At 38.0% G+C, this 13,490-nt stretch overlaps 1 protein-coding gene across 1 annotated transcript; it reads right to left on the minus strand.

Annotated features, from left to right (window-relative positions):
* Positions 1–412: 412 nt before the first annotated feature.
* LOC142127209 (cytochrome c-like) lies at positions 413–1,794 on the minus strand. The gene is made up of 2 exons (XM_075194333.1): positions 1,589–1,794; positions 413–746 (listed from the first exon to the last, which is right to left on the minus strand). Exons 1-2 carry the CDS (start codon positions 1,755–1,757, stop codon positions 598–600), a joined length of 318 nt encoding a protein of 105 aa, XP_075050434.1. The 5' UTR covers positions 1,758–1,794; the 3' UTR covers positions 413–597.
* Positions 1,795–13,490: the final 11,696 nt, after the last annotated feature.

Genomic DNA, 13,490 nt, shown 5'->3' on the forward strand with positions numbered 1-13,490 from the left:
TTCCATTATAGATTCTCCAAAATTAATTTCATTTAATTTATAGATTGCATTCTTGTTTTTGATCCCTAAATACATAACCTTACATTTATCTATGTTAAACCTCATATACCATTTGTCCGCCCAATCCCCAGTTTATTTAAGTCGCTCTGTAGAAAAGCTACATCTTGCTCTGATTTTATTACCTTACAGAGTTTAGTGTCATCTGCAAAAATAGAAACTTTACTCTCTAAACCATCACCAAGGTCATTAATAAATATATTAAAAAGGAGTGGCCCCAGCACGGAACCATGATGTACTCCACTTAAAACTTTTGACCATTTATCACAACTCTCTGATCCCTATTTTCTAACCAGTTTTTGATCCTAGTACAAATGTTGTTTCCTAGACCCAGTTCCCTTATTTTGTAAACAAAGCAAAACTGAAGTCTTACATGGCCAAATTCATTTCAATGATCTTTCATTCATTAACTTTACATTTGTTGGCTGATGAGACAATCAAATATAGGTATGGACAGTACAAATAAAAATATATAAAATTTAAAAGCATCTCATCACAAGCAATCCCTCCTTGAAATAAATAAGGCAACAGATAAAGATATTAACAGGAACAACAGCTTTTTAGATACGCTATCAAGTCTTGTCTCTCGCCCTTCTTCTTGATTCCAGCAAAGATCATCTTTGTCCCAGGGATGTACTTTTTGGGGTTTTCCAGGTATTCCATCAGGGTATCCTCATTCCAGATAATACCTATAAAAAGACATGCCACATAATGAACACTCAATTGTTTATCTGGGTAGAAAACAAGCAATATATCAAAGTTACACCCTGACTGGTACTGCTCATCAATATACCCCAGGACATTAGATCTGGTTGGTTGACCTAAATGAATATACATATTTAATATGGTCACCTGAGGTGAGCCATCGCATTGCATGGGGTCCAGTTCATGTGATTGGTCAGTTATCAAACAGTCCCAACAAACATACAAGGTCAGATGTTGATCAGGATTGCTAGTCTTTTCAGCAAATACAGCAGTGTTGGCACCCTGGGGTGTCACCCTGTGACACCCCAGGTGTTGTGAAACTACAAGTCCCAGCATACCCTTCCAGCAATAAGCTGCTATATATTGGCAAAGCATGCTGGGACGTGTAGTTTCACAACATCTGCAGTTAGCCAACACTGCCATACAGTGATATACCAGTGTGGGTTTGAACAACCAAACTTTCTGTGCAGAAAGTTTCAGGTGGTTATCAGAACAGGTTCACATAGGAAGTAGAACTTGAAATCTCAAGTTTTGACATGTGCATTACAAATGGCTCTTAAAGGTGCTTTGTATTCTAAATGTAAGGAACACCCAAAACATACATATGCAATAAGACCCCGCTATACAACAAGGACACCCAAGCTTTAGATCACACCGGAAAGATAGTTAGTTGGTGCGGCCTGCCATCAAGAGTGACAAACGCATTCACAACTATGTATTTTTGCTAAACTGTTCTAGAGAAACAAACGCATGCTGGGGGTAGAGGGCTAGCAGGCACATAGCTTAAATAATGAAAGCCATTCATTGTATAAATGTGGCCACTTACCCTTGTTTTTGTTAGCATCAGTGTAACTAAATCCATCTGCCTGACCAGTCTTGCGGCCAAACAGCCCATACAGGTTAGGACCAACCTTCTGCTTGCCTCCTTTTTCACAAGTATGGCACTGGGAACATTTCTGGACAAATACCTTCTTTCCCTTTTCACAGTCTCCCATTGTTAAATTCTAAAAAGGAGGAAGACATTTTAATTACACATTATGCAGCATCCACAAAACTAGTAGAGTTAATTCAACATCTTATACAAGACAGTTAAAGTATAATAAAGCCATATCAAATATTAAAATACCATTTTGCATAAAACACAGTAGACCACATACAAAACTAGAAAGTATTATCACTCCTTCCCCACCAAAGGCAGACATTGCTCTCCATCCCCTACAAGATACATTTCACAGTAAAGATCTCAATAGCACAAAGTAGCATTGACCTATATGACCTTCTGAAGAGCATTACAAGAACAGCACTCACAGCAGACCCACACATTAGAGAATAAGATAATGTAGTAAGACAAATGACTAAACCCTTGTAATGTACAGCTTAGATTTAATATTTAACTCAAAACAGGTCTAATTATATTGTTACATTGAATGATTTATGATCAGAGAACATGCAATATTGAACGGATGACAACATATCTTAATTGTAAGGAAGAACTTAGAAAGCTCACAGCATTATACAACGCAAAATACAGCACGGGCCATTCACAAACAATGATCCAAGGTACAAGTCTACACTAGAAGCAGTGGAGCAATCACTCCAACCCGGCTAGGACCTACTAGATAAGGGAAGTTACCTAGTAGGTCCTTGCCGGGTGCCGGCTGTGGGGGAACCTTGGAGACAACCACACAGAACAAGGTCAGGATAAGTATACTAGATTACGGCTATAACTATCTATAATCGGGATAAATCACACAAAGGACACAAGGAAACAACAGGGAATACCTAGACCCGTCTTCAGCAAGAGATGTTTCTTGTTGAATTCGCACATTCGCAATGCCCGATTTACGTGCATTTTTTAAAAAAAACATAACTTACATTTGCTTTGTGTGCCTTGATGAATCAGGCCCACCATTTTATCCCAAAAAAGTGCATCATTGCTTAATTAATAACCTAGCAAAGCATGTAATAACATTGTCTTGTAGTTAAAAATGGGCCAATCCATTGTAAAATTATTGCAACTGCATTGCGCCCAGTTCTCTACTGACAATTGCACGTTCAAAGTTCATAACAGGAAAGATAGGAAGATATTGTAGAGTAGAGGTTTTGGATTTAGTGAAGTATGTGTTACAGATCAGACAATCCAATCATGCCATAGAGCGCATAAGAGAAGTACAGTAGCTAGGTGTCAGAATTTACAATTAATATCATTGCAGATTTTACAACATGTACAGAGTAACTTCGCTTATTTAAAAAAACACAGCAGGTTTGTTGTGCCCAATATGACCAATACAATTGTCTCTGATGACAGCCCTCCTGTCATTAAGAAATACATTTGTATCTACAAAGCTGAGAGCCAGAAAATAATTTTTTTAAACAATTGCCACCAGAATGCGCTCAGCTTTGTACCACTTCTTGTTTTGTATGCTGGGGTTTTATGTACTATTCTTACAATAGTGTACCCTATCCTTGTTATCTACACTGGCCTTTATTGAGGAGCATGGGAAGTGAGGTGGGTTAACCATGGTTATCTGATTGTGCGGCTCCACAACAATTCTTCTGGTGACACATATTTCCATTAGATTTCTAGTCACAATGTAAATTAATTGAATTAAACTAACAACTGTGTATATTGTCTTTCACTAGAGTGCCACTATCCCATGGGCAATTAATACAAAAATGAATATATTTTAATACCTAAAGGTTAGAATTTAACATATCATTGGGTATCTTATTATTTTATTATTATTCATTTTTATTTATAGGGTGCCACTAGGTGTCCGTATTGAGTACCATCATGGAAGGTAGATATTTTGGACCAAAAATATTGTGTAGCCATTACCACTATGACTGTGAACTGTATGCAGTGTGTTATACAGCACTGTCATGAGTAAAGGGTGAGCTGTTACTCCTTCCCGCTAAGGCTGCATCAAACAAATGGATTCCTTGAGCCTGACTTGGCAGGGATATCAGGATCAAGTAATTGACCATTTCGAAAAGCAATTGAAAATTTAGAAAAAGAATACTTCTATTTAAACCTGAGAGGCAAACGTATTCTTGCACTTCCTAACGGAAAGCTATCAGGGTGTAATACCAATGTAAAGGCACCTATGTGTTTGATATGTAGTATTTCTCAAGGCTACTAATACATTACACTGTATTAGTTAGTCATCTGATAAAGCTGCAATACTTTACTTTGTTTCACTGGGTGTAATAAACACGCCTGTAGCCAGTTGAATCCACTTGTGCCTGCAAATTATCTTTTATGTGTCACAGTTCACATTAACTGGGTATTTAAGTGCATAAAAATGCACTTATCCACATAAAATGCACCTGTATGTTGCAAAAGCCACTTTAAGAATAATGGTCTTTTTGCATGGGTGTCTGTGGACACTCACTACCAGGGAGTACCCCTGTAAATGTGTCTTCTCCTCCCCTAGAATCTTGTTTAAATACCTCATCCGGGAAAACCATATCTTGTTTTTGAATGTGGCTACAATTCTAGAAGCATAAGCGCTCCCTGTCTGCATTTAACTAGTAACTCCCCCCAATCCATTCACCGCCTGCTGTTTGAAGATGCTAAATTTACCATCCTTGCAGTCATTATAATCTTATTGCACATATCCATACACTTCAAACAAAAATGGGTGCATTTGTACAAAAATGGGTGTACCCAACCTTTAAAATCAACCATGGGTCCTAATTTATAGTTGATGCTGATTTGGGCATTGTGAGTGAATACACCTTTAGTATGTAATTGTGCAGCTCACACACCCATGGTTCTTTTATTCAGGACTCCCTCAACTATGAATTTTACTTGACAAAATACTTGTCAAAGATTAAGTAGCAAAAAATATGCAAGTCAAAGGAAATAAATACATAAAATCAACATAAAACAATTTCTATGACACCCCTTGAACAATGTTAACCTAGATATGTGTTAACTCTAGTCCTGGATTGAAAAAGGTTCTTTACATTACAGTAGAATTCATACTAACACTAGCAAAACTTAGTCTACATTTACTTTGAAAGATCTTTTACATGTTTTTCCAGAACCACAGTTAAAACATACCGCATTAAATCAACACATGTAGTACAGCATTCCCAGGATTTCAAAGTAATGAATATACATATGTACTATGTGAGTTCCCCCCACAATTTAAACTATGTACAGTGCAAAATGAAGAAAGATTTCTGAACTGTGCAAGGCTTCCTGCTTCCTGTGTGAAAAGTGCATTTTTTTATGGTAAGTGCATATTTTGTAATGCAAGAAGTAGAAAAGCAAGGTATATCTTTATTCATTTATTTTTGGTACGCTTTTATAAAATGTGATTTGCTTTTGTGTTTTATTGATTTTTATAAATCTATATTAAAACATTACTTAGTAGTTCTAAGTAATCTATTGGTACTTTAATGTTACTGTATTAATATGTATATGGAATTATTATATTTAACTTATACTCATTGGTTTCATTTTAGGGTCATTATACCTTTATGATGTCAGAAAATTGCAGTTGGTAGGTGTTCTATGATTGTATCACCCATTCAGGGATGAATACTACTGTACAGGATATGAGCATGTTTGATGATCTGGATATCTAGATTCTGGATCTAGATTAACAACCAGTAACAATGAGATCCAACGACAACAGAGAGGAGATGTTTGCTCACTGAGCACACACACTGGTTTGGGCCAGTGTTGAAGGGGGTATAGATTTGGGAGTGCAGGTAGGTAGTTGGGTCACAGTTAGACCTGATCTGAAATACCACAATAAAGTGGCTCAATTGGCTCGTATTGGAGATGTCAGTTCAGGAGTCACATTATTGTAGCAGAATACTTCATTAGCAACAAATACAATGACTGCTCCAGTAAATATGTGAGCATAAATGTAGTGAAGAATATATAGGTACAGGTGATACAGGTGATAGGGGATTTGATTGTTAGGAGGTCACATTGTGTAATGCCAAATAGTTTCCTATCTCCCAGGTGCTCAGATTCAGCATAGAATTATCTTTGGGCATGTCTATCATATATAGAGGAACGTTCCTTCATGACCGTAGATTTGAAGCATATATGTTATATATCACAGCTAATTTATCAAGTGTATAGTACCACCTATAGTAGAATTAATAAGCATTATCTTTTATCAAGTTGTATATTGAACTGCTAGACAGCATTTGGGCAGCACAATGGCTTAGTGTTTAGCACTTCTGCCTCACAGTACTGTGGTCATGAGTTTAATACCCGACAATGGCCTTATCTGTGTGTAGTTTGTATGTTCTTCCTGTGTTTGCATTGGTTTCCTCTGGGTGCTCCGGTTTCCACCCACAATCCAAAAACATACCAGTAGGTTAATTGGCTGCTATCAAATTAACCCTAGTCTGTCTGATGTCAGTGCATTCTCGGTATAGCTCAGTGGAATTAGTGGCGCAAAATAAATGATGATGATGATGATGATTTCCCTCATCTAATCCCAACTAACCTCATCAGAAGGTCCATTTCCAATTTCAATTCGTGGAGATTGTAAAAGTCAATAAAGTGAAGTGAGATATTGCATAGAGAGCAAATCAATCCTCAATGGAGGGTTGCAAAAAGGCAAATCCTTTCAAATTAAGTCCCCGATAACTTCAGAGGTGGGGAGTGATTTCAGGAAGGGACTACTGTATAAATGTCATAACACTTAGGGAGCAATGTAGGGAATTTCTGTTTGACAGAGGCAAAGGTAACCCAGTTATCCACTTATGTGAAGTAGGCCACGAATCATGCCCCGGCTTTGGTCTAAGATTGGGAATTCTCAAGAGGAAATGAGCAAATTGAAATGGGCGTGTACCCCAACACTTATGTATTAAAGCCCTTCACGTGGTGGCTATAAAGATTGTTTTCAAACTCCATTCACCTGCGCCCTAAGGGTTCTATACTTTGGGTACGTAACAGTGTCTTGAGAGTTTCTACAAATATATGTTTTTCTTTTGCTCTCCTCCTACGTCTGCACTCGTGACAACATTGAAGAAGTCTCTGCAGGATTTATTTGTTTTTTTGAAGGAAGCAAGAAATATAAAAAAAATACTTTTTATTGTATTTGGTTATATTGAATTGAAGAATAATATTTTTTAACATTTTTTGGACTTTTCAATATTTGGACATTCCAATGTTTGTTGTATGTTGAACAGTGTGGGAATGGAGATTAATTCTATTTGCGCCTGGGATGTACAGATTGGTTAAGGTTGTTTAATATTTGTAAAGGGATAAGTCCCCTTAGTGTCATATTAAGGCAGCAGTATATAGAAGCGCTTTGTCGAAGTCGTATAATTGGATGAATGAAAGTATATTGGTTAATATTGTTTTGCCGTGCGATTGCGATGCGTACGCCACGTAACACAGATCCGTACGTCACCTAACACAGCGCGTGGTGCGATCGCACGGTAAAATACGCATGCACACACTCGCATTACAACATTTAGTTATTTATATAATTCATATTCATATTGGTTCCGTTACACTGTAATTTATGAGCAGATAGCATTTGGTTTATTATTAGTTTATATAATAAGATTATATGTGCACTTCAGTGATATATATGGTTTAGGTTGTGGGAAAGGTGGCATGTCTGGTATCATACTGAAACCCTATTCATCAGCAGCTGTCCGGTGCAGTCGACGAAGAGATCGCACTTTGCATACTTTAGTTATTGATATTAGGGAATAAACCTTTGTATGATGCTGGCCATGAAAGGAGCAGACCCCCTAGAGGGACGACCCCCACCTTTGGATTCCTTAGATTGAATCAGCCTATGACCTGTTTGCCCTGGAGACACCCTTTGTCTGGACCTATAGAAGCAAGCTAAGTCATTTGCATTGTTCTCTGTAACACTGAATGAATATATATGATCACAGCTGCGCTGCCAGCCAGTCTACTCTGACCACAGTTATCTAACAGATATACTGTTCCATTGGGACCCATGGAAGCGCAGCGATTGCAGCAGTATGTATGTATTTATCTTTTGGTATTGGCTGTACTGTACTGTATCGTAATATAATAATGTATTGAATTGTTGACTATTTACATCTGCTAAAATAAATCACTTTGTGCGTTAGAAACACAATACAATCGCCTATGCAATGCTTATTTGAAAACGATAGAATTACTTTAGCAATTTGGGGGCTTGTGAGTTTAGGAGGTTACGTTATCTGAAGGTACGCAACGCTTGCGGATTTCGGTTGCTCAACAAAGGGTGGATATTGACGGACGCGTCTCATACAGGAAAGAATGCAATGTGTTCAAAACCTGTTGTCCATTTTGTGTTGAGAAGCCGAATGTCTGCAGTTGCGTAAACTGAAGGAACGCTAACTAGAATCTAGGGACAAGAAAGAAAAATGTTTCTTTTTATTGTCGTTTTACGTTTTAAAGGGTATAGCATTGCATAGAGTATGTGTTTTTCCTGCATAGAGTATGTGTACTTCCGGTATTGTTACTACGTGGGTAAACAGTCATGATCATAGTCTGTTATCTATGCATAGTGTAATCACTTGGTAAAATCTCTGAAAGGATAGTGCCATTGTTTGGGAAATTTATTTTCTGTACAGAAAACAAAGGTTATGTGTGTGTATGTGAATGTTATTTATACATAAAGGCAAAAGTATACTGGTAACTATAGGCAACTATAAGTTTTTACACGTGCGCCTAATACTATTCACGATGTTTACTGATAACTAGTTTGAGTGGTGCGATTCGACCGCATGGTAAGGCCGTGATTGAGTATTGGGAGGAAAAGCGTGGAACTTTTAAAAATTGATAGCGCTGTAGTTCAGGTGTGTCTGACGGGGCATGGTAAAAAAAAGGTGACCTGACAACAAAGGTTCTGTTCTAACAAAGAGCAGGATATAAAGAAACCTTTGTGTGAGTGGTGTTCTGTTCTAACAAAGAGCAGGTGATAAAGAGACACCACAGAGTATACTTGGCAGGTATACTCGAAGCGAAAATAACAGGTTTTCGCAGCATTCCCAAATATTAATCGCAAAGCTTCCTGATAGTTAGTATCCGTAAGCGGTGCGATCGGACTGCATGGTTGATTTAGTGCAGCCGTGATTGCGACTTGGGAGATGTGGGAGGAAGTACGCTGCAACCACTGATATTCTTGATTGATATCGGTTGCTAACAGTGGTAAAGTACTCAAACTAGGAAAGGCATTGATAAGGGGACGTACCTGTTGAAAACGTCCACGAATAAAAATCTCTAGTAAGTTCTGTTTGAAAGGAGAACAGGTAAAAAGTCTTTTTGTGTAGCGTTGAGAAATAGGTTGTTTTTAGAATGGATACGAAGCAAACGCTAGAGATAGTTCATGTTGTGCTGCCTAATGAATGGCCCGGTTGGTTCGGCGAAGTATGTTATGGATAATAAATACGGTGCGTATGCAACGGCATACTGCGACAAATGGGTCAAGTTGACCCGGGAGTGTGTGAAACCTTTCCCAAACATAGGTAGTCTTGACTCAGAGGTGTTAAATAATGTTAGAGATAAAGTGCGGTTGATTAAATCGACAAAAACGAGAATTGAACATGATGACTGTTTAAAATTGTGGCAACAAGAAGGGTACACGTGGCAAGGAAGCGCGTGCTCAGCGGAAGTAAGCGTACGGGAAACAAGCATTCCGGAAGTGTGCATTGCAAAGCGTGGCAAACTGAGTGCAAACACGCCCCCGACAAATTCGGTCGGGGCGGATAGTACAGCCAATACCAAAAATGTAAAAACTGTAACTAGTAAGTTGTATGATGTCTTAATTAATGTTTTAAAGGAAAAAGATGTACCCACAGTCATTTCAGCCATTGCCCATGCCAGTAACATACACGGACAAGGAAAGGGAATGGTTCCACCAGCAGGGGCAGTAGCTGAAATTGGTGAGAATAATGTAAAGGTTATCAAAGGGAGGTAGCTGTTGCAGTACTAACGAACGACCTCCGGGAGGATCTAAGGACCTGGATACAAAACTCTTTTCCTAATTGGAGAGGTCTCACGGTAAATGATATTAGAGAGCATGCTATAGAACATGATAAAAATATATGCAAAAAGGAAAATGCACAGAGTAATAGGTTAATGATGTTGAGTATCCAGGTCCTTAGATCCTCCCGGAGGTCGTTCGTTAGTACTGCAACAGCTACCTCCCTTTGATAATATACTCCCAAACACTGATCCTTAGCAATTGATGCACACCATATATCACAAGTTAACATGAATAGTCATAATGCAGTCAACAGTACCATGTTCTCACTAAAATAATTTAAGAGTGAGAACATCTTTTACATTAATATTTTATTTTATTTGTGCAACACTATCATTCTTTTGGAGTGGTGGTTTTGTCTGCTGGTTAGAGATGAGTAAATCTGATTTGTTGGACTAACATAAAGAATTTGGAATACGAAATTGTTCCGCCAAATTATTGCCTTCATACCAAAATCAATATTTCATGCAAAACACAGTTTATGCTTCAAGCTGTGTTGTCATCTCTCGTGTCTGCCTGGAATCTAGAATCTACATTCCAGGATATATTTGTTTTAGCTGCTAGTATATGTTATGTTAATATATACACAGTTTATTTGCATTGACCTGCATAATAAAACAAAAAAAGAAAATCTTTTTTCAAGATATTGATAAGATAAGATTTTTTCAGACTGAAATCTGTTATAATCACTGCCACACAATGTACCAGTGAATCTTTTATCTGGATAATGTTGTGGAATTCATTTAACCAAAATTGAAATTCCCTGTCACAAAGAGCTTACATTCTAAATGGTATATATTGACATTTTCCTGTGGTATATAGAGAAGCATGCAGACGCACCAAGGACTGCATATGTTGTTTAAACTCATTTCATGGTGCTGTTTCAGCAGTAGGATGCTGGCAGTGATTGACAACCCCTGTTAATTGTTTGTAGAAATATTTGAGGGCTTCCTCAGAGTCAAAATCCTGAAAAAGTAATGGAGACTTGAGCCATGGAGGAAAGATCTGCTAGGCACCAGGCTTCATTAGTTCAGCTGTGAAACCTATTGTTTTGTCAAATGCACGCATGACTTGATTTTAAAGTGGAACAGAAGCATGTTTTGATTGCAAATCATGTCAATAATCCCTGAGTAAATCAAAAAAGATCTCAATGTCTGGAAATTACTGTGATTATCTTGTGTAATATTGTGGCTTTTATTTTAATTTCCTTTTTTTTCTGTGTACTGTTTGTCTTGGTTGAAAAATTCCTTTGGCAAGTGTCGCAAGTATCTGTTTTGCATTTGATTGGAAAGTTGACTACACACTTCCTGCACTCACGCTGACCTAGAACAGTGCTTTACGTCATCATATATTTTCTCTGCGCAATTTTCATAAGTTGGAAACAATATCACCCACCAATAATTGATATATGAAAAACAATGACAATATAATATCAAAGACTTGCTAAAACAATGAAGTCAAGGGGGTAAATGTATCAAGCTGTGATTTTTTTTCAGCGATTTGAAATCGCGACAAATCTCTTAAGATCGTCTGCAATTTTATGTGCAAAGTCGCCATATGTATAAACCTGCGATTTTGACATTTCAAAATTCAATCTCCAGCAATTTGTGTTGATTTTAAAACACCTAAACTCTAATGCTTATAGTCAAACAGAAACTCGTCCGAGGTTCAACAGGAAAAAATAAAAGCATGCTATTAGAACTATCTGGCCGAGGCACAATACAAGGTGTAATCATGATTTCTTGTTTAGAGGGGCAAAAATGATTGTTAATTTTCTTATGGGGACAAATTATTTTAAGAATAAATTAGTGGGCCAAATTTCTTTAATGATTATGTGTATGGGAATTTTTTTGTATTTCATTATATTATAGATCATGTGTAGCTCAAACCCTGCCACAGAAAGATCCGCTAGCAGGTAGAATATCTAATGGTACCAGAGATATAGCAATCACGGAATAGATATAACAGGGGCGGAAATGTATTTACAATAGGAAAGGAATCTCTCCAGAAAGTTTCATATTGGTGAAAAAGGCCAAACCTAGGCCAGAGGAGGACTATACTATTATAATGTTATAATGTAGCTCAGGGTGTTGGAAGACTCATGCAAACAGAATCATTACTGATGGAAAGCTTCATTTAGTTTATACAGATTGCATACGGTGGAGATTGCGGACGAGAAGCTCTGCCAGGAATTGTGGCGTGTCCAAGGGGCAGGGGCTTATGCAGACGGCAGGGGAAAGGGTAAAAATGCAAAAGCCCACACTCTGACGGACAGCTTTCACTTTAAATCCCTGCCTGACCACAGGTGACTTGAAAGTGGATCACCCCAAGTCAGCCTGGCATAAAGCTACATCCAGACATTTTAGGGGTTCATAGGAATTGAACCGTTCCCTGGAGGAAATGGGTGCGGGAGGTGTGGCCTTTAAGGGGCCCAGTCATGAGGGAGGCCAACAATACTGCCCCCCAACCTCCGAGCCCCCATACACCCCCGAGGTCCCATAACCTCCTTCTCTATTCCTTAATCCCTGCTGCGTAAATTTTATTTAATTATAATATAAATGGCACAGAAATGAAAAACACCCCGGAAAATAAAGGCACGCTAGAACTTTAAAGCCCTAGATCACAAGACTGCAACTTAGATTGACTTGGCTGTTCCTGCTGACCTTGCGGATTAACCAAGCAACAAACCGGTCAGGAGAGAGCTGTACAGTACAAATAGCACATGGAAATTTATTCTATTCCACCCCTGTCTCTACAGTAGGATCCACGCAGTCCTCGTACTCATGTTACATATCACACGGTTCCTATTTTTGGTGAGAGAGTAGTGTGGTCATGTTAGGGATGAAGACCAAACCTCACATCTCCACTACAGCTCTCTCTGCTTCAGAGATGGCTTTGGAACTTACTGGAGAGACCCGCTGTCGATTTAGAGGTTAAAGTTAGGATTAGTCACAGGTACAAACTGTTCACTGCATACGAACAGGACAGGTCACACAAGTTAAAACAGGTTGTAGAGATACACGAAGAAGCAGGTGTGGTTGGCCCATCATAATACACAACAAACAAAGTTTACTACAGGTTACAAACACGGGATTTACTGACACAGGATTTACTGAAACAGTGTAACACGCCCAGTGCAAATATCTGATTTCTGTAGAACATTATTTATTTACAGTAACATTACAGAACATGTGATTGTGTAAAGAGTTCTACCCACATATATAGATTGCACACTCCCTACACCACAGATGTAAAACTAGTCACGCACATTACAATCCAATTATTCAATCCAATCATTTTTTATTGCATTGTTAAAGAATGTGAAAGACAAACTCTCCAATGCAATCAAATACATGTAGCTAAATTGATTCATAATCCAATCCAAGATTTGACAGCAGTTTTTTACCCAAGAGGATTGGATTGAAGCTGGTTGCATTGTGCGTATTGTAATTGTACAATATGATTCTAACGATCCCTCAATCGTTCTATATTGTGCATGCAATAAAAAGGTTTAACTGCCCTGTCATGTGAAAACTGTACGTTTTGCAATCACTTGTTTTTTTTTGACACAAGACCTGATTAAAAAATGATTTCATTAAAAATTGATCGTAACTTAATTGATTATTTACGTGATTGTACAGAAGTGCAATTGTTCATTCAAAAACAAAATACACTGACGTGCGTTTGGCTAGCTTAAGTTGAAATATTCCCTAATTTAAGCACAGAGGAATAATA

Source organism: Mixophyes fleayi, unplaced genomic scaffold (assembly GCF_038048845.1).
Source record: "Mixophyes fleayi isolate aMixFle1 unplaced genomic scaffold, aMixFle1.hap1 Scaffold_29, whole genome shotgun sequence".
NCBI classification, from domain to species: domain Eukaryota; kingdom Metazoa; phylum Chordata; class Amphibia; order Anura; family Limnodynastidae; genus Mixophyes; species Mixophyes fleayi.

Bases quoted from the DNA above. Each gene is read 5' to 3' on its own strand.
- LOC142127209 (XM_075194333.1), bottom strand. From the start codon at position 1,757: ATGGGAGACTGTGAAAAGGGAAAGAAGGTATTTGTCCAGAAATGTTCC. The intron at 747-1,588 runs GTAAGTGGCCAC...GTCTTTTTATAG, and splicing joins TGATGCTAACAAAAACAAGG to GTATTATCTGGAATGAGGAT.